At 43.8% G+C, this 22,995-nt stretch overlaps 1 protein-coding gene across 1 annotated transcript in view; it reads right to left on the reverse strand.

Moving 5' to 3' along the window:
* Positions 1–22,995, reverse strand: part of mettl8 (methyltransferase like 8) — a 34,866-nt gene that overhangs the window by 4,903 nt on the left and 6,968 nt on the right. Inside the window, 6 exon segments of the mRNA XM_033024018.1 lie at positions 5,421–5,563; positions 6,247–6,307; positions 15,025–15,074; positions 16,128–16,259; positions 16,261–16,511; positions 22,182–22,273. Of these exon segments, the coding sequence (XP_032879909.1) occupies positions 5,421–5,563; positions 6,247–6,307; positions 15,025–15,074; positions 16,128–16,259; positions 16,261–16,511; positions 22,182–22,273 (729 nt within the window).

A 22,995-nucleotide genomic window follows, 5' to 3' on the forward strand; every position in this document is an offset into this window, starting at 1 on the left:
GGGTCAGGCAGCTTCTATGGATGGAAATTAATAGACCATGCTTTGGGATGACACTCTTCTACAATCTATCTCTTTCCCAATTCTATTGAATGATCTTCAGCCTGAAATGATAGCTTTTTCTCTTTCCACTGATGCTAACTAGCTGGTGTTTCTGGCATTTTCTAGTTGTTAAACTTCATTCATTGTTAAAATTATCAACATGTGCCTTGGATTTCTCTCTATTTAACAACAAGGAAGTTCCTGCACATCGCCCACTGCCTTCGGCAAGGCAAGATACAAGGTGAACTAAAACTCCTAAACAGATGTTGCAAAAGAATGGAAAACAAAAACTACAACATTTTGTTTTGAGATTCAGAAGACAGTAATAAATTATCACCCAAGCCACAATGAGATGAATAATCTTGTTATTTTCATAACACAATAAAATGTAGTTAGACGGCGTACCGACTATTTTGAGATTCTGCGAATTTAGCATCTGGTTTACCAGATAGCAGCACAGTGGCGCAGCTGGTAGAGCTACTGTCTGATAATGCCAGAAATACGGGTTTGATCCTGACCTTGAGTACTCTCAGTGTGGAGTTTGCACGTTCTCCCAGTGACTGCCTGGGTTTCCTCCAGGTGCTCCGGTTTCCTCCGATATCCCAAAAACATGCAGGTTTTGGGTTATTTGGTCATTGAAAATTGCCCCACAGAGTGCACGGAGTGGACGAGAAAATGGGATCAATGGTTGAGGTGGGCTCGGTGTGCCGAAGGGTTCGTTACCATGCTGTATCTCTAAACTAACCTAAAATAATGTTTGTCACATTCCCCCGACTCACCAGGACCCCAGTTGAACTACATGAACCGGCAGGTAGACACAAAATGCTGGATTAAAGGCTTTCCCACTTTCCCGAGTTACTCACGAACTCTCCCGAGTTTTCCCCTTGATTCGAACTCGGAGAATTACGGTAATAGCCGTTCGTAGGTACTCTGGGCTCTTTTTTTAAAAAAACTTGTGGACATTTTTCAGCATGTTGAAAAAACGTCCCGACTTACCTGATGCCCCAAGTTCCTACGGCTGGCATTACGAGCCGCTACGAAACATCTACGGACTCCTACGGGCTCGCTACCGACATTACCCGACATTCCCCGAGTTCGAATCAAGGGGAAAACTTGGGAGAGTTTGTGAGTAACTCGGAAAAGTGGGATAGGGCCTTAACTCAGCGGGACAGGCAGCATCTCTGGACAGAAGGAATGGGTGACGTTTCGGGTTGAGACTTTTCCTACACATGAACCGGCAGCTTGTTTCACTGGTTATTATCTAACCTGACCCAATTCTAATGAGATTTATATGCACAACCTGGTCTTCCCCAATTTGTCAGACTGAAATCATTTGTCAGTAGAAACACAACTACCTCTTCAACCAATTTACAAACTCCTCACGAATCTTCCTGAAGTTCTTGCACCTTTAAAATGAAACGATCCTGTCCCTTTCAATTATCGGAGGAACCAACATTGTTTAAACTGTAGTCCATCATCAAATCTTTAGCTTGATATATCATCCACCATATGGTAGGATCAAAACTGGATTCCATTATGTCCATCAAACAAATGCTTTGGACAAAGACAAAATGGTATTGTTTCAAATTAAATAGCTCTATTAATACAACCTACAGTGCCCTCCATAATATTTGGGACAAAGACCCATCATTTATTTATTTGCCTCTGTACTCCACAATTGGAGATTTGTAATAGAAAAAAAATTACATGTGGTTAAAGTGCACTTTGTCAGATTTTAATAAAGGCCATTTTTATACATTTTGGTTTCACCATGTAGAAATTACAGCCGTGTTTATACATAGTCCCCCCATTTCAGGGCACCATAATGTTTGGGACATAGCAATGTCATGTAAATGAAAGTAGTCACGTTCAGTATTTTGTTGCATATCCTTTGGATGCAATGACTGCTTGAAGTCTGCGATTCATGGACATCACCAGTTGCTGGGTGTCTTATCTGGTGATGCTCTGCCAGGCCTGTATTGCAGCCATCTTTAGCTTATGCTTGTTTTGGGGGCCCCTTCAGTTTTCTCTTCAGTATATAAAAGGCATGCTCAATTGGGTTCAGATTGGGTGATTGACTTGGCCACTCAAGAATTGACATTTTTTTTAGCTTTGAAAACCTCTTTTGTTGCTTTAGCAGTATGTTTGGGATCGTTGTCTTGCTGTAGTATGAACTGCCGGCCAATGAGTTTGGAGGCATTTGTTTGAACTTAAGCAGATAGGATGTGTCTATACACTTCAGAATTCATTATGTTACTACCATCAGCAGTTGTATCATCAATGAAGATAAGTGAGCCAGTGCCTTCAGCAGCCATACATGCGCATGCCTTAACACACCCACCACCGTGTTTCACAGATGAGGTGGTATGCTTTGGATCTTGGGCAGTTCCTTCTCTCCTCCATACTTTGCTCTTGCCATCACTCTATGTTAATCTTCGTCTCATCTGTCCACAAGATCTTTTTCCAGAACTTAAGTACTTTTTGGCAAACTGTAACTCGGCCATCCTATTTTTGCAGTTAACCAGTGGTTTGCATCTTGCAGTGTAGCCTCTGTATTTCTGTTTGTGAAGCCTTCTGTGGACAGTGGTCATTGACAAGTCCACACCTGACTCCTGAAGAGTGTTTCTGATCTGTTGGACAGGTGTTTGGGAGGTTTTCTTTATTATAGAGAGAATTCTTCTGTCATCAGCTGTGGAGGTCTTCCTTGGCCTGCCAGTCCCTTTGCGATTAGTAAGCTCACCAGTTCTCTCTTTCTTCTTGATGATGTTCCAACCAGTTGATTTTGGTAAGCCTAAGGTATGGCTGATGTCTCTAAAGTTTTATTCTTGTTTCTCAGTCTCATAATGGCTTATTTAACTTTCATTAGCACAACTTTTGGTCCTCATGTTGATAAACAGCAATAAAGGTTTCCAAAGGTGATGGAAAGACTGGAGGAAAGACTAGGTTCCGAGAGTTCTCTTATACCTGCATTAAGGAGGCAATTGAACACTCCTGAGCAATTACAAACGCATGTGAAGCCATGTGTCCCAAACATTATGGTGCATTGAAACGGGGAGACTATGTATCTGCTGCTGAGACTGCTGTAATTTCTACATGGTGAAACCAAAATGTATAAAAATACCCTTTAATAAAATCTGACAATGTGCACTTTAACCACATGTGATTTTTTTCTATTACAAATCTCAAATTGTGGAGTACAGAGTCAAGTAAATAAGTGATGGGTCTTTGTCCAAAACATTATGGAGGGCACTGTAATACCATCAATCAGTCTGAAGAAGGGTCCCGACCCGAAACATCACCTACCAATTTTCTCCAGAGATGCTGCCTGACCCTCTGAGTTTCTCCAGCATTTTTGTGCATCTTTGGTATAAATCAGCATCTCCAGTTCCTTTTTATTACCTAATACCATGTTTGGCCAAAGCTTTTTAAAATGCAAAAGTAATCATTTGTTCAAACATTTACTGTGGTAGCTAATGTACTTAGCATCTCTAAATAGGTAATGTTATATTGCAGACTTGTTCTAGGTTTTGTTTTTAAACCCTCAAAGGAATAAATGGGCAATTAATAAAAGTGAACTAACTGCTAATTGTAAACAGACCTGCCAGAATTGTACCGTAGCGGTGTTTTCAGGGAGAATGATCAATGCAATTGAAACCCCAATGTTTGGAAGTGCAGACATTTAGCCAATAAGCCTGTCCATCTCTTGATTGAATAGATAACTTCTTGTGCACTCTAACCATTGATTACTTTTTGGAAAGACACCCAAACAAACACTGTCAAAGCCAGTGCCACGAAAAACTAAAAAAAAGCCTCATGCAGAGACATACAGAGAAAACTTAAGATGGAGATTAACAAGAGGGTTACTTGAGGATGCATATAGTGGGCAAGACATGGCTGAAGTATCTACACTACAAGAATAAAATTGTGCTTTTGTGTACACGCATATAGTTAAACAAATACAATATAAACTCAACATTACAGGACTCACATTTTTGGTATCAAACCAAGGGTTTTTCTTTGTTCAAAAGCATTATAGTTCAAAACTGTATTTTAACATAATTCCACTTACTTGTAACGATCAGTTATATTCTGCATGATAACATTTTTTAAATCATGGCCAATAGAGAATGCATTGAATTTGCAATAATCTATAAAGTGTCAAAAATCTCAGCAAGACATTGTTAAAGCAAAATAAGTGCAGAACAGTTCACCTTGAGAACTACGCAATGATCAGATTCAAAGATTACTAATGCAGGGTCATACCAATAAATTTCTTTCTTTTCACATAAAGATTTGAAATAAATAAACCAGTATCATTTGGTGATTTAACTGGAGAAGCTGAACGTAAATGTCATTCTGTTGGTGATGTACTGTACATTTATAACTCAAAAGGAGCCTATGACAAAGGATTTTTATCACTGGCAGAATATAGTGTGGGTGTGCTAGCTGCTATATTTCATCTTTCCTCTGCATGCCCTTTGCTACCAATGTTACTGACTGTTCCACAGTGGCCAAATAAAGGCAATCTTATAAATTAAAGAGACAAGCCTGCTGCCAGGATCCAATCATGTGGTACAGAAAAAGGAAAATCACTGAATAATTTGAAAACCTGCAGAATCTTCACACACACAACACACACACACACACACACATGCACCATAATCAAAGCCTGGAAGTGAATGCTGGATAAATTTAATGTCATGAATAACATTTATTTTAGATTGATTTCCAACATTTTCGATCTTAAAAACCATTTCCTAGCATCTTTAATTGACTTTTGTGATTTATTATTTTGATAACATTATTTATTTTAGTCGGGTATTTAATTCTTGGTAATGGAAAAAGATAAATAATAATTTTACAGCAGATGGATTTACAGTATAAGCTGTAGATTTCTCAAGAATCCACCGATAGTGAAGCGTAAAAAGAACACCAAGTTCAAGAAACCAGAAGTAGTTTTGGTAATTTATAGTTTCATTTAAATCTACAAAAATACTCTCCAATCCCAAAGCTTTGTTAGATTCTGCCTTTTTGTCCAAGTGGCATTATCATTATTTAATTCCTGTCACAAATCATCCCATATAATATACTCTGCAATTATTACCTTTTAAGGCTTCGGAAAAATATTTATGGATGTCTTTGTGGGTCGTTGCACCAGGTATCAAACAAATGCAAAATGTGTGATATAGTAAAATTACTGCTAAATAATATTTACTGCAATATATTTCTCATACATCATGTACTTTTCATAAATTTATATGTGTTCTGAAATGTTATGACGATCTAAATTAAAATGTAGCATGTTGGATATCAACTCGAGTTTATTTAAATAAACTCAAATAATCTGAAGATATTTCTCATTGCTCTTCCCCTTTACCCACCTTTCTGGATGAATAGAAGAAAGCACAAATACAAGGAGAATGACATCAATACTTCCATCTGGAAACGGGTAAGTGGAAGTTGCTTCATCACACATATCATGAACAAAGGCATGACACTGGGATGCATTGTATAAAGGGTGACACTACAGAGAGATGATGAAGAACTGGATGAATAAAGGCAATACTATTACAGCTAAATTAGTAAGATATAATTCGTATTAATTAAAACAGTACTCATTTATAAAGTATAGACATGACAATTAGAAATCAAAGAAGCAAATTGTGCTATTTGCATGTTACAAAAATCAAAACTATTTTCATGCTTCTGCATCTTTCTTTTTTAAATTTAAATCATATTGATTTATTTAATTATTTAAAGTTGTGTTTAGTTTAGAGATACAGAATGATAACACGCCCTCAAGCCCAGCGAGTCCACGTTGACCATCAATCACCTTGTTCATACTAATTCTATGTTATCCCACTTTCTCATCAACTCCCTACAGATTAAGGGCAATTTACAGAGGCCAATTAAACTACAAAGCCACACATCTTTCGGATGTGAGAGGAAAACATACACGGTCACAGGGATAACATGGAAGCTCCACATGGACGGCACAGGAGGTCAGGATCGAGGCCGGGTCACTCGCACTGTGAGACTGTGGCTTTACAAGCTGTGCCACTGTGCAAACTTTAGTATAAACTTGACCAACATAATGATAAAAAAATGTTAATCTCACAAGGCATAATTTTGATATTCAAAGACAAATCAATACATTTCAAAAGTTTATATTAAAAGAAATAAAGAGAAAACAATTCATGTGCCTACCGTCACCAGATGCACGGCATGTGTTGAAAAATCACAACAATAAAGGAATGTACTGGAATCTCTGTAATGATGGGAAAAAATTATCAATTTCTTCCATTTCCTTGAATTTTAGACTTTAGAGATGCTGCATGTAAACAGGCCCTTCGGTCCGCCGAGTCTATGCTGACAAGCAAGCACCCGCACACTAGTTCTATCCCACAATCTAGGGGCAATTTACAGAAGCCAAGTAACTTACAAACCTGTACATTTTTGGAGTGTGGAAGGAAACCAGAGTTGCCAGAGAAAAACCCATGTGGTCATAGGGAGAACGTACAAACTCCGTACAGACAGCACTCATAGTCAGGATTGAACTTGTGTCTCTGGGACCGTAAGGCAGCAACTACCTCTGCACCACTGTGCCGCCCAAATTCATATTACTCTATGAAGTTTCACCCATTTACCTAACAATCTCTTCAAAAAAACGATTTAAAAAATGCAAATGTAATACAATACAATTCCAGGTTAGTGTCATAAAGTTTTGAATTTAAATGACTAGCTACATAACATGGCTCAGTGATAAGGGGCACTACCAAGTGTAAGTCATTACGGCAAAGGGGTAGTGAGGATTGACCTCTCTCCAAATTTTTAAGATTAATAAATTATTTGACGGATGCATGTTAAGAAAATAATTTTATCCACAAGGCAAAACAGTACCACCGACAATATAAAAAAGAGACACAAGGTGCTGTAGTAACTCAGCAGGTCAAGCAGCATCTCTGGAGAACATGGATAGGTGATGTTTCAGGTTGGGACCCTTCTTCAGGCAATATAAAATGGCCACAAATAAATCTAATATAAACTTCAGAAGATATATCTACCTAAGGAGAGGTTAAAATGTTGGACTGTCCACTATTGTGGCAAGTTGCACAGATGTATTTAACAAGTTAGACAAACAGGGGGAAAGGAATAGAGTGAAATTGATAGGTCTAGTCTAGATACAAAAAGACTTGAAATTCACATTGAGCATAAACATTGACAATGAGCAGCTGGCCAGAATGGCTTCCTGTGGTCTACATGCAATGTTATTCTATGATGCTAGCCATAAAGAACGTGAATAAACTTATAGCTGACGTATGATGATTGTTGGATTAATATTAGGTAACTATGAATCAAAGTAATCAAGGAGATTCAAATCTGTTTGAATGGTGCAGAACATGCTTATCATGCTGCCACCATTAGGAATAAGAAGCAGGAGCCTGAGAACCGTTACCCCCAGGTTCAAAAACAGTTTCTTCCCATCAACTGCTAGGTTGTTGAACTACCCTGCCAAACCCTAGCTCAGGATCAATCTACGATGCACTCTGTCTCTATTAAGGTTGCGCTCTGTTAGTCAGTTAGTTTAGTTTACTGTCATGTGTACCAAGGTACAGTGAAAAGCTTTTGTTGTGTGCTAACCAGTCAGCGAAAGGACAATACATGCCTGTACTGTTATGGTCTGGTTTAGCCAGAATAACATCATTTGTTGTATATTTATTGTGTTGTAGCATGTAATGTACCTATAAAGACTCAGCAAGAAAGAATTCCCATTCCAGTCCCAGTGCATACGACATTTAAACATCCTCTTGAACTCTTCGTCTCTTGCAATACAGAATAGCAATCCATCCTTTTAATAGGAAATCATAATCACCTCAAAGAAATCAGTGGAAAAGAGAAAGGAAAACAAGGTAACAAGGAATGAGGAATGAGACGAGGAACAGCTTTCCCAGTGGAAAAAGTGCACAAAATGAAATTTCCTTGGCTGCTCTATTAGTTTCTTAACTAAATTCCCTGATGTAATTTTCTATATTACTTTAACTTATCTGTCCTGATTTACTGCATGGTCATTTCCTCATTATTTCATAAATTTATAGCATTGAAATCTGTTTAGTAACAACCATGCACAACAAGGAGCTCGAGTTGAATGAAATGGAATTGACAGAAACATGCAACCAGGCCCTTCAATCCACTGAACCATGCCAACCATCAATCACCTGTTCACACTAGTTCTATGTTAATCTACTTTCGCATCCACTCTCTACACACTAGGGGCAATTTTACAGTTAATTTTGCCAGTTAACTCACAAATCCACACATATTTGAGATGTGGGAGGAAATCGGAGCAAACAGAACCCACGTGGTCATAGGGAGAATGTGGAAACTCTACACAAACAGCACCCAACGTGAGGATTGAACCTGGGTCTCTGGTGCTGTGAGACGGTGACTCTACCAGCTGCACCACTGTGCCGCACACTCATTTGAATATAGAACATAGAACAGTACAGCACAGGAACAGATCCTTGGTCCTACAGTTTCTGTGCCAAATCTGATGCAAGCTAAAATAATATTTGGTAACTACATGCTTTAAAAACATTACAAATGGTTGAGGCGAGGAGTAGCAGCTGCATATAATGGTGAACAGTGGGCCAAACTGTACCTCAGCTGTCACCCACCCCCCATTTCCCTTGTGCATCTGCATCTTGAGGGCGAGGTATCAAACACATCTTGCAGAACAAAATGCAGACTTCACAATAAAAATCTATCATCCACAGAGATTTGTTTTTCAATTTTTAAAATCAATCTAAACTAAACAGTCCGAAGGCCAACTCAGATTTTTTTTTAATTTTCCATTAATACCATTAATCATGCAAAAATGACATTTTCATTTGATTCAAGAATATAGCTTTCAAAATGTAGACATAAACCACTGACTAATTAATGGTGATCTGGTTGCCAATCCACCATTAAAAAAAACCTCAAACCAAAGAAAATAAAAAATACAAGCCCTGAATATATTGTGAAATCAAGCCAGCTTTTGCTATTTAATATGTAACAACATCAGTTATAAGCATTTGAAGACTAATTTTCAGGTGTGGCGGCTCCCAAGGGTCATGCCACCTTAGTGTCGAACCCCTCGGCACAGGAGTGGTTCAGTCCGGAGGCGGCCCTTAGCCGGAGGCTTTAAAGGCTGGGGTTTGGGTGCCATCTTTCTCTCGTTTGGTCTCCCCTACAACCGGGAGGATCAGAATAAAAAGTGTCTCTCTCTAAACACGACTCCGTGCTTTATTCCAAGACACACGCTACATTGGTGACCCCGACGCTCCATTGGCGTCATGATGGAGAACAGAGAAAGCCCTACCTCCTCACAGGCCGGCCTGGCCCTGTCTCTGGACGCGGTCTCCGTTAAACTGCCCAAGTTCTGGACCACCCGGCCGCTCATCTGGTTCCAGCAGGCGGAGGCCCAGTTCAACCTGCGGGGCATCACGGTCGATCCCACCCGTTTCTACTACCTGGTGGGAGCCCTCGACCAGGATGCGGCTGAAGAGGTCACGGACTTCCTCGCAGACCCCCCGGACAATGATAAATACCTCGGCCTGAAAGAGCTCCTGCTCCAGATTTACGGACTGAGTAGGATGGAGCGTGCTGGTAGGCTCCTGCATATGGGGGGCCTAGGCGAACGGCGGCCATCTTCCCTCCTAAAGGAGATGGTGGCTCTACTAGACGGGCACACGCCGTGCCTGATGTTTGAGTATACATACCTGCATCTGCTGCCGGCCTACATTCGTCTGCAGCTCACCGACGTCTCGTTTGCCGACCTTCGGGCCCTCGGGAGGCGGGCCGACGCCCTGTGGATGGCGCGCCCTGATGACGTCAGCGCGCTGGGCGTCAGCAGAGACGGGGTCGCGCTGAGGTCGACGCGCCCTGATGACGTCAACGCGCTCGCCGTCAGCAGGTACGCCGATGATGTCACCCCAGCAGCTCCCGAATTCCCCCGGTGGGGCGGGGGAGATGTGGAAGGAGTGACAGCTCCAGCCCGACGGCCCGTACGATCGCCCCCAGCGGCAGTGAGGGGTACTGCACCTGCAGCCCAGCGCCAGCAAGCGGCAGGCACCACCAGCAGGAGCAGGCAAGCTCCAAGTGACTCCAACAGGAGACGTTGGTGCTACTACCATCAACGCTGGGGTGCTGCAGCACAACAATGCCGCCAGCCATGCACATTCCCGGGAAACGCCTGGGCCGGCTGCCAATAGTCCCCGCGGCGGCCGGCCAAATTCATCGCCTTTTTGCCTGGGATTGGCGCTCCGGGACCCGCTTCCTCGTGGATACAGGAGCGGAGCTCAGCGTCCTGCCCCCTTCGCTGGCCGACATTCGTTCCGGTAAGCGGGGGCCCGTCATCACCGCGGCGAACGGCAGCCCCATCCGCACATATGGACTGCGGATGGTTCCCATCGTGCTCGGCTCCTGCCATTTCACCATTGCCGACGTCTCCCAACCATTGCTCGGGGCCGATTTCCTCCGGGCGCATTCCCTCATGGTGGACGTCGGACGTCAGCGTTTGATCAACGCCACTACGATGGAGCCGATCACGTTGCGTGTGGATCAACCGGTGGGACGGCCACTGGCGTCCGTGGACTCCCGATTTGCACGTATCTTGGCTGCGTTCCCTGACATTCTCACTCCGCAGTTTCAATCAGCAACCCCCAGCCACGGAGTGTTGCATTATATCCCGACTACCGGCCCACCACTCCATGCACGAGCACGGCGACTGCCACCAGATAAACTGCGTCTGGCACGGCGGGAATTCCGCACGATGGAGGCCTTGGGGATCGTCCGCCCTTCAAGCAGCCCTTGGGCGTCCCCACTCCACATGGTCCCCAAGTCAAGCGGGGGCTGGCGGCCATGTGGGGATTACCGACGGTTGAACGCGGCAACAACAGCGGATCGATACCCCGTACCCCACATCCAGGACTTCACGGCCCATTTGGCTGGGGCCACGATTTTTTCCGAAGTGGATTTGGTACGGGGTTATAATCAGATCCCAGTTCACCCAGATGACGTGCTGAAAACGGCGATCATCACGCCATTCGGGCTTTTCGAGTTTACTCGGATGCCGTTCGGCCTCAAAAACGCAGCACAGGCCTTTCAGCGCCTCATGGACGGGGTTTGTCGCGGCCTCGATTTCGTGTTCGTGTACCTGGACGACATCCTGGTGGCCAGCCGCTCGCAACAGGAACACTGTGCTCACCTTCGACAGCTCTGTCAGCGGCTCAGCGAGCATGGTTTGGCCATCAACCTGGACAAGTGCCGTTTTGGGGTGAATGAAATTGACTTCCTCGGCCACCGCGTGACTGCGCAAGGCGCGGTTCCCCTGCCTGACAGGGTCGACGCCATCCGCCGGTTTCCCCGCCCACGCACGGTGCGTGGCCTGCAGGAATTTGTCGGCATGGTGGCGTTTTATCATCGTTTCGTGCCATCCGCGGCCCACATCATGCGGCCCCTGTATCAACTTCTGGCGGGTGGGCAGCACAAGAGCGTTGAGTGGACCCACGAGGCGGAGGCAGCTTTTGACGGCGCGAAGGAGGCCCTTGCTCGGGCCGTACTGCTGGTACACCCGCGGGGAGATGCCCAGACTGCTCTCACGGTGGACGCCTCGGAGTCGGCGGTTGGTGCTGTGCTGGAGCAGCTGACGGGCGGAGGTTGGCGGCCCCTGGCCTTCTTAAGTCGGCACCTCAACCGTGCGCAGACCAAGTACAGCGCGTTCGATCGTGAGCTCCTGGCTCTGTACCTGGCTGTGCGCCATTTTCGTTACTTCCTGGAGGGCCGCCCGTTCACCGCCTACACCGACCATAAGCCGCTCACTTTCGCCCTGCAGAAAGTTTCCGATCCCTGGTCCGCACGTCAGCAGCGGCAATTGGCCTATATATCGGAGTACACTACATCTATCTGCTACATCAAGGGGAAAGACAACCGGGTGGCCGACGCATTGTCCCGGCCCGCTATCAACGCCGTGTTCGAGGTGGCGCCCGGAATGGACTATTCTGCTCTGGCGGCGGCACAGCTCACGGACGATGAGGTACCCGCCTACCGGACTGCCATCTCCGGCCTCCGCCTTGAGGATGTCCCTCTCGGTCCTGGGGGAGAAACAATCCTGTGCGATGTGTCGTCCGGTCAGCCGCGCCCCATCGTCCCTGCCACCTGGCGCCGGAGGGTGTTCGAGGTGATCCACGGACTGGCTCACCCATCAATCCGGGCGACAACGGCACTAGTGGCTGCTCGTTTCATGTGGCACGGTCTGCGCAAGCAGGTTGGCCATTGGGCTCGCACCTGCATTCCGTGCCAGACGGCTAAAATCCAGCGCCATGTCCGTGCGCCGCTCCAGGAGTTTGGTCTACCTCACCAGCGGTTCGACCATCTCCACATAGACATTGTAGGGCCTCTCCCGCCGTCCCGGGGCATCACCCACCTGCTTACAATGGTGGACCGCTTCACGCGGTGGCCGGAGGCCATTCCGTTGACCGATACCTCAACGGCTACGTGTTCTCGTGCGTTGTCCGCGCACTGGATTGCTCGCTTCGGGGTGCTGGCGCACATCTCCTCAGACCGGGGGCCACAGTTCACCTCCGAGCTGTGGTCAGCCATGGCTCACTTGCTGGGGGTGCGGCTACACCACACCACGGCTTACCACCCGCAAGCTAACGGTCTGGTGGAGAGATTCCACCGGCAGCTGAAGGCAGCACTGAAGGCACGACTCTCCGGCCCGGACTGGATGGACGAGTTGCCGTGGGTCATGCTGGGCATCCGGACTGCTCCCAAAGAGGACTTGGGCTCATCATCGGCGGAGCTCGTTTACGGGTCGCCACTCACGGTGCCCGGGGAGTTCGTGCCGTCGGCGCCGGGGCAGCAGGGAACGCCCTCATCCACCCTACAGCGCCTTCGCGAGCAAGTTGGCAGGCTCGCACCCGTCCCGACGTCCCGCCATGGGACATTTCGCCCACACGTGCCATCAGCCCTCAGGGACTGCCCGTACGTCTTCCTGCGCCGTGAAGCCCACCGGACTCCACTCCAGAGGCCGTACGAGGGTCCGTTCCGAGTGCTGGAACACGGGCAGTCGACTTTTGTCCTGGATATGGGGGGCCAGCCGGAGGCAGTGTCGATCGACCGGTTGAAGCCGGCACACCTGGACATTGACCAGCCGGTGCTGGTTGCCCAACCTCGGCCCCGAGGGCGCCCCCCTTCACGGCTCCCTCCGCCTGTCACTCCACCTGTCCTCCCGCCGGTCCCTCGTCCTGTCCCTCCACCTATGCCTCCGCAAGCCCCACGAGCGGCTAACTTCCGCACACGGGCTGGCCGGGTCGTTCGCCCGCCGGTGCGTTTCGTGCCTCTGGTTCTGGGGGGGGGTCCTGTGGCGGCTCCCAAGGGTCGTGCCACCTTAGTGTCGAACCCCTCGGCACAGGAGTGGTTCAGTCCGGAGGCGGCCCTTAGCCGGAGGCTTTAAAGGCTGGGGTTTGGGTGCCATCTTTCTCTCGTTTGGTCTTCCCTACAACCGGGAGGATCAGAATAAAAAGTGTCTCTCTCTAAACACGACTCCGTGCTTTATTCCAAGACACACGCTACACAGGTAATTTAGAAAAAAACTTTTCTTTTTCGCCAGTAATTACCAATCACGAGAAAATGCTTACAATATGTATCCAACACAAAAACAATCTTACTGATTTTTCAGAAACTGAGCGGAAAGGTTGAATTTCTCTTATTTAATGCACCAATGACCCAATGAGTTCCTCCTGTACTTTGCGTTATGCAATTGGGGTCAGACTCATGCGGCATGGAAATAGACCCTTGGGCCTTATTTTTCAGATTGGCATATTCTGTTGTATTTTGCTTTCAAAATGTGTGTTTGTTCCTTATCAGAATCAGAATCACACTTTATTCGCCAAGTATGTTTTGCAACATACGAGGAATTTCATTGGCCAGGTCCGTCATACAATTAAAAGCAACAGATCACTCAAAAAAACACATTTTAACATAAACATCCACCACAGTGACTCCTACACATTCCTCACTGTGATGGAAGGCGAAATAAAGTTCAAGTCTCTTCCTTTTGTTCTTCCTCGGTCGTGGGTCTCGAGCCCCCGTTGACGGGATGATCTTGACCCCCGTAGCCGGCGGCGTTCGGGCCATCCGCGTTGAGGCGATCAAGCTCCCGCATCGGGGGGGATGTCAGCTCCCCCGCGCCGGGCGATCGAACCTCACTGGAAGAACCTTCCGCGACGTTGGAGCTCCCGACTCGGTCTCACCCGAGACTGCGAGCCCTTGATGGTGATTCCGCGGTGGTCGTGGTGGGAGCGATCCCAGGCAAGGGATCAGCTCTGATGTTAGGCCGCAGAGCCCGGAGAATGTGATCCGAAAATTGATCACATCTCTGGGATGGTAAGAGCTTGAAAAAAAAGTTCCCCCCGATCCCCTCCCCCCTCATAAAACAAACCGAAGAACATTAAAACAAACTTTTAACGCACTAAAAAATAACAAAAATAAAGAAAATACGAACAGACTGCCGGCAGAGCAGCCATCTCCCCGGCGTGCCTGGTGGTCATATATTGTTAAGTTTACTTTTTTAAATAATTTTTTTCAATCATGGCATAATTGTTAAGTGAAGTAATATGATACAGAGTAAAAATAATACCGAGTTCCTCTGGTACTTTGTGTTTTGTGTAGAGAATTCATTGTTTCTTGTAGAGGATTGCAAAGTGCCCAAGGGTGTCAGAGGTTAAGGGGAGAATACAGGAGAATGGGGTTGAGAAGGAAAAATAGATCAGCCATGATCGAATGGCGGGAACAGACTTGATGGGCCGAATGGTCTAATTCTGCTCCCATGCCTTATGAACCTAATATTTCAATGCCTGCTAATATAAAACTCTTCAATTATTTACTACTCTAAATGAAGGTAAATTAAATTCAAAAGTTTAGACCTAATGTTTTACTTACCGAATTTTACTCAAGATAGGAAAAACACTGTTTCCTGCACCGCATCCAACCTGATGATATCAAATCAAGCATAAAAGCATAAATGTATTATATTTTGTGGTCAGCAGATTGCAAGTAGCACAATTACACTTGCTAAATAAATGTCAAATATTATGGTTCAATAGGCAGAGCCTGAATCATAAAGTCAAAAGGTTCAACCTATGTTTCAGTAAGTTACTTCATAGAGGGTGAAGAGAAAGGAAGTGTTGTACACATCCTGAACATCACTGAAATCTATATAGGCAAAGTGGGGAAGAGTGAAGTTAGGGGTAGTCTCAGTAATCCCTTTGATTGTTCATTGATTGGCTACAGAATCACAAATCAGCAACTTCACTTGAATAGAACATATAAGGTCAAGCACTGATGTTAAACGGTGTGAGCACATTTTTAATTATTAGATCAATTAGATTATGCAGATCAATTGACGAGAACATTTAGAATACAATTTTTTCTTCTACCCACAAAATGATCTCTGCACGTGCAACATATGAACTACAGACTAATAGCCCATTTATTTATGCAATTAACACCTTTGAAAAAAGCTTTCAATTTAAACTCTATTCACACTAATTTTGTAAAATAATGACAACAGATTTAAACATCCTGTAAATGGCATACAAAATAATCCGTCCAAAAATAGGTGAAACTTGAATAATTATAACCTGCTACTCACCCAGGAGTTTTCTGATGGAAATCAGAAACTCCTAATGGAGTTTTCCTGCACAGAAATAATTTTTGCTAGCTCAAACTATTTGAACGCCAACTCTACACCAAAAGGATGGAAATTCAATGGAAACATTTAAATTAATCTGAATTTTATCTCAATTCCTTAACAAACAACTGACATCTGCTTCATAATAGCATGACAGACAAGGAGAGAAGTGGTACGTCTATTGACAACTTGGTGGTAGATCCCACATATCTGGAAGTGCATTGTCACCAAATTTGTGAGAAAATACTGTATTGGTAGATTTGTATACATTTTGTACATTTAACAGCACCTTACATAAACTAATAAAAATACAGTCAATACAAATGCCCTTTTTTTTGCTCTGCACACATACCTCAAATATTTTGAAATTGAAGTCAATACCAGGAAAATATCCTTGATTCTTTTGTCTGTCCATCCATTTCCAGTCTTGTCCTTTATGCTCCATGTTCATGTCATCATTTGTTCTCTGCAGATTCTGCTTTCTCCACAGTTTCAACTGCCTGTTCAGCATAGGTCTTGTAAACACTGTCCAATTTTGTTTGCATCTGCGAGCAAACGGCAGAAAATAATATGGAAGTCTTTTCCGGTTCAAGGACAACTTCATTACACTCGTGTGTTCTGTGTGGCAGGAGCTCGGGAAATTCCATGAACAACCATCTACGATCTTTGAAGAATTTGTTTTGGTGAGCTCTGTAGAATTCATTCCAGTAGCTACAGGCATCTTTATCGTATTTGACTGTAGTATAAAAAAATTATAGAAAAAAAAACAGAAAGGAAAAACAAAATGTATCTATTGTTGTCACAGTATGGCTATTTTGAAACTGTGATCACAAGTCGAAAGGATTTAGGAAGCTACAGAAAGCTACAGAAAGGCAAGTAGGAAAAGATCTAAAGCAGATTTAAACAAAATTATTAAATTATACAAATCATATTTTTCCAGTTAGGAATACAACCCAAAGATGATATGTGGCGAAGAGGTAGAGTTGCTGCCTTACAGCGCCAGAAACTCGGGTTCAATCCTGACTACGGGTGCTGTTTGTATGTTCTTCCTGTGACTGCGTGGGTTTTCTCCGAGTGCTCCAGTTTTCTCACACATTCCAAAGACGGGCAGGTTTGTAGGTTAATTGGCTTCTGTAAATTGAACCTAGTGTATAGGATAGAACTCGTGGTCGGTGCAGATTCAGTGGGCCAAAGAGCCTGTTTCTACTCTGTATCTCAAAACTAAATTAACCTGAACTAATTAGCAGTCCTTAGAGGACTCCAATCATGAGTGGACCAGGTGATGCATTGCCACTTGAGATTGAGCAATAACAGGCACCAGAATCTGATTTGAAAGCAAAACATTTTCCCAATTATCATCGGCACCTTTATTATGTGCATATTTTGCAATCAAGTTTTCATTTCATTTAAAGAGTCGGCAGTTGTTGATTCAAGAAAAGATGCAATCAGATTCACAAGGAGGGAGAATGTTTTGTGAATTAATTGTAACTGCATTGAAACGCAAGTATTTTGCCCTTGGCAGTACAATGAAATTCCACAGATCTTCTCTTTAGTAAATTAAACATCTTGAGATATTTGAATCTCTGTTAACGGCCACAAATTATTTTTCTCAAAATAATTTATAGCAATAATTTCATTTCTATTCACTGCCAGGTTAAATCATCTTGGAGAAACATAAATCATGATCCTATGTAAATCTCTATTGTTTTAAAAATCACTAATTTTGCTGATAGTTTTGGCAACGAGTGTGAACGAGTGAGAGATTATCATTGTGGACACCATGGACCGAAGGGCATGTTTCCATGCTGTATCTCGAAACTAAATTAAACATTGCCAGGGGAGATGGCTGAAGCAGATATGATAGCAACATTCTGGAGGCATTTACAATGCATTCAGAACGTATTCAGACCCCTTCACTTTTTCCACATTTTGTTACGTTACAGCCTTATTTTAAAATGGATTATTTTCCTTTTTTTTTTATCATCAGCTACACACAATACCACAGAATGAAGAAGTGAAAAAAGGTGTTTAGAAATTTTTGCAAAGTGATTAAAAAGAAATAACTGAAATATCACATTTACATAAGTATTCAAACCCTTTGCTATGACATTCAAAATTGAGCTTAGGTTCATCCTGTTTCCATTGATTATCCTTGAGATGTTTCTACAACTTGATTGGAGTCCACCAGTGGTAAATTAAATTGATTGGACATGACTTGGAAAGGCACACACCTGTCTATATAAGGTCCCACAGTTGACAATGCATGTCAGAGCAAAAACCAAGCCGTGAAGACGAAGGAATTGTCCGTAGACCTCCGAGACAGGATTGTGTCGAGACACAGATCTGGGGAAGGGTATGATACAATTTCTGCAGCATTGCAGGTCCCGAAGAGCACAGTGGCCTCTGTCATTCTTAAATGGAAGAACTTTGGAACCACCAGGACTCTTCATAAAGCTAGCTGCCAGGCCAAACTGAGTAATCAGGGGAGAAGAGCCTTGGTCAGGGAGGTGACCAAGAACCTGATGGTCACTCTGATAGAGCTCCAGAGTTCCTCTATGGAGATGGGAGAACCTTCCAGAAGGACAACTACAGCATTCCACCAATCAGGCCTTATGGTAGAATGGCCAGACGGAAGCCACTCCTCAATAAAAGGCACATGACAGCCCGCCCGGAGTTTGCCAAAAGGCACCTAAAGGACTCTCTGACCATGGGAACAAGATTCTCTGGTCTGATAAACCCAAGATTGAACAATTTGGCCTGAATGACAAGCATCACGTCTGGAGGAAACCAGGCACCGCTCATCACGGTGAAGCATGGTGGTGGCAGCATCATGCTGTGGGGATGTTTTTCAGTGGCAGGAACTGGGAGACCAGTCGGGATAGAGGGAAAGATGAATGGAGCAAAGTACAGAGAGATCCTTGATGAAAACCTGCTCCAGAGCATTCTGAACCTCAGACTGAGGGGGGAGGTTCACCTTCCAACAGGACAACCCTAGGTACACAGCCAAGACAACGCAGGAGTGGCTTTGTGACAAGTCTGTGATTGTCCTTGAGTGGCCCAGCCAGAGCCTGGACTTGCACCCGATTGAACATCTCTGAAGGGACCTGAAAATAGCTGTGCATCGACACTCCACATCCAACCTGACAGAGCTTGAGAGGATCTGCAGAGAATGGGAGAAATTACCCAAATACAGGTGTGCCAAGCTTGTAGTGTCATACCCAAGAAGACGTGAGGCTGTAATCGCTGCCAAAGGTGCCTCAACTAAGTACTGAGCAAAGGGACTGAATACTTATGTAAATGTGATATTTCAGTTAATTACTTTGCAAACATTTCTAGACTCCTGTTTTCACTTTTTTATCATGGGGTATTGTGTGTAGATGATGATTTAAATTTTTTTTTAATCCATTTTAGAATAAGGCTGTAACGTAACAAAATGTGGAAAAAGTGAAGGTGTCTGAATACTTTCTGAATGCACTGTAGATAGGTACACGAACAGGCAGGGGATAGAGGGATTTGAACCTATGTGCAAGCAACTAAGATTAGTTCATATTGGCATTATTGTTGGTGCAGACATGATTGCTGAAGGGCTTGTTCCTGTATATTACAATTCTATGTTTAAAAAGTGTGACAAATTGACTTGACTTGACTTAAATCAGTCACATGGGCTCACTCCGCCCAGATTGCTTTATGCCTCCCCAAATGAAAGTTTATGCTGTTGCCTGGAATTGGTTCCAATATTTTGTCCAGCACAAAAGTTAAAGTAACTCGTGCATGATGATTACGTCCATCTCTTTCTGGTTTATTTTATTTTAGTTTAGTTTAGAGATACAGCGTGGAAACAGGCCCTTTAGCCCACCAAGTCAGTGCCGACCAGCAATCTCTGCACACGAACACTATTCTACAATTTACAATTATAATTACAATTATACCAAGCCAATTAACCTACAAACCTGTACATCTTTGGAGTGTGGGAGGAAACCGGAACACCCGGCAAAAATGTACACGGTCACAGAGAGAACGTACAAACTCTGTACCGACAGCACCTGGAGTCGGGTTCGAACCCAAGTCTCTGGCGCTGTAAGGCCGCAACTCTACCGCTGCGTCACCGCGCTGCCCACTCTTTCAATTGTCAGTCCTGTTGGGTGACACCTGTAGACGGCAATCCTCCAATCCCTAGAGAACCAAGCAAAGTATGGCCATGTGAGAGTGAGAAATAACAGGTATTAGGGTGATGCTCTTAGACAACAGAGGCTGCTGGTGAAGTACAGTATAAGCAGTTCTCTTCCTCTGTCAATACTACTGCAGGTACAGGACACTTATAAAGATTTTACTTGCTAACCTGACTCTGGCATCCCGTCTTCCAAGCTAGTAGTATGATGCCTTCAAACTTATATGGTCTTAAATAGTTGTTTAATATTGCTGTTGAGGGAGTGCAGTGTAGGTTCACCAGGTTAATTCCCGGGATGGCAGAACTGACATTTGATGAAAGAATGGGTCGACTGGGTTTGTATTCACTGGAATTTAGAAGGATGAGAGGATATCTTATAGAAACATATAAAATTCTTAACGGATTGGACAGACTAGATGCTAAAATGTTCCTGATGTTGGGGGAGTCCAGAACCAGGGGTAAGAGTTTAAGAATAAAAGGTAGGCCATTTAGGACTGAGGTGAGGAAAAAAAATGTCACCCAGAGATTTGTGAATCTGTGGAATGCTCTGCCACAGAAGATTAGATTAGATTAGATTATTTAATGACCACACAGTCAAAGCTGGTGGAATTCAGGTTCAGTACAGGATGTTACAAGGTAGGCTGATTCCCGTCAAACATAACATATAACACAACATCATACAATATACAGTACATGCATGGGGAGGATATGTGCTGTTGTCATAGTGTGTTCAGAATTCGGATTGCGTGTGGGTAAAAACTGTTTTTAAATCGAGATGTCTTGGCGGGTAGTGAGCTGTAGCGCCTTCCTGATGGCAGCAGGTGGAAGATGTGGTGAGCTGCGTGGGAGGGATCAGAGATGATTTTCTTCACCCTTGACACGGACCGTTTGTGATGGAGTGATTCTATTGATGGAAGGGGAGTGCTGATGATTTTGGATGCTTTGTTAACTATGCGCTGTAATTTATTACGGGAGTGAGTGTCTAAACTGCTGAACCAGACTGTAATTGATGAAGTGAGCATGCTTTGGATGATGGCTGTGTAGAATCGGATTAGGAGGTGTTTCCTCACTCTAAACTTCTTGAGCTGGCGGAGGAAGAAGAGTCTTTGGTTGGCTTTTTTGTAGATGTGATTTGAATTGATTTTCCATTTGAGGTTATTGCTTATGTGAGTGCCAAGAAATTTGAATGAGTCAGTGATGGATATGGGTTCGCCTGAGATGAGTAGGGGGGTCTTGGGTTGTGCCTTACGTCTGAGATCAATGATGAGTTCGTGTGTTTTTGATGTGTTGAGTAAGAGGTTACTATCTGTGCACCAAGTGACTGCTTTGTGTGTTTGAGTGCGGTATTCTGTTTCATTATTGTTCAAGATGAGACCTATGATGGTTGTGTCATCTGCGTATTTATATATTTTAACTGCCAATTCACTAGATGTTTTCAAGAGAATGTTGGATTTAGCTCTTAGGGCTAAGGGAATCAAGGGATATGGGGGGAAAAGCAGGAACGGGGTACTGATTTTAGCTGATCAGCCATGACCATATTGAATGGCGGTGCTGACTCGAAGGGCCAAATGGCCTACTCCTACACCTATGTTTCTAGAACAGTACAGCACAGGAAAAGACGCTTCGGCTCACAATGTCTGTGTTGAACATGATGCCAGTTTAAATTAATCTCCTCTGCCTGCACGTGATCCATATCCTAACACTCATGTGCCTTTGCAAAAGCCTTTAGAATGCCACTACCATCATCCGCCAACATCTGTGTAAAAAACACCTTGCGCTGCCCTTCTCCTTTCATCTTAAAACTGTGCCCTCTGGACTTTGACATTTCCACCCTGGGGAAAAAGATAATGACTGCCTAGCCGAGGTAGGTATCTATGTTTCTCATAATTTTATATAGTTCTATCAGGTCTCTCAGCCTCTGACATAATTGTATCATCTATTATTTTGTTAAGTTAATTCATTTTTACATTGCCTACAGCAAAAGTAATCTGGGCCTAAATTCAATTAGAAAATCAAAATAGAGCAATATTTTTCCTCATTGGCATTAGCATATGAGCAGAATAAGCCCATTCCTTCTCTCCAGAGATGCTGCCTGTCCCGCTGAGTTACTCCAACATTTTGTGTCTACCTTAACATATGAGCATTTTGTTGTTACAAATAGTGTAATTATGAATCAATGTCTTCCACTTGGTGTATCATCCAAAAAAATCTCAAAGGTTCAATTAAAACATTATTCACCTTGTTCTTCTATTGAGACTTTAACACTAGAATTTTCTTCAGCTTTTTGTCTAGCAAGAGCTTCCTGCTCTGGAGTCCATTGCATGTGATCCCTGGAGAAAACAAAGTTTATTTTCTTAAGGGTTGCCACTGTTAAGAGAAAAGAATACCACAAACTCATAATTTAGACATTTTTATATTCTGTACATGACCAGAATATAGACGATTGAAAGGAAAAGAGTTTTTACAAAAATAGATGGCCTTTTTTTTTGGTCAATGTTTTTGCACATTAAGAGATAAGTGATAAGAAATGGGACAGCACAGTGTAGCAGCGGTAGAGCTGCTGCCTTACAGCATCAGAGACCCGGGTTCAATCCTGACTACGGGTGCTATCAATATTGAGTTTATACGTTCTCCCTGTGACCGTGTGAGTCTTCTCCTGGTGCTTCAGTTTCTTCCCACACTCCAACGTGTAGGGTAGTGTAAGTGTATGGGGTGATTACTGGTTAGCGTGGACTCTGTGGGCCGAAGTGCCTGTTTCCACTCTGTAAATCTAAAAAAAAACATATAAACATAAAATCTGGCCATGTGAAATTTTAGACCAGTCTTGCTCCATAACAAATTGACATGAAGTTTTAATTGTGTTTGCGAGTGTCTTATCCAAGTGTTCTACCACCACAATTTATTACTACATGTCTTCTCACTGAACTTTTCAACTAAGAAACACGTGTAATCTGAAATTCAAATTAAAGTAATAATTTCAGAGGCAATCGTCTTTAATTGTTTCGCTATCATCTTGCGTGATAAGAAAATTGAATAATATCATAAGCAAATT

This window comes from Amblyraja radiata, chromosome 7 (genome assembly GCF_010909765.2).
Source record: "Amblyraja radiata isolate CabotCenter1 chromosome 7, sAmbRad1.1.pri, whole genome shotgun sequence".
In the NCBI taxonomy this organism is placed as follows: Eukaryota; Metazoa; Chordata; class Chondrichthyes; order Rajiformes; family Rajidae; genus Amblyraja; species Amblyraja radiata.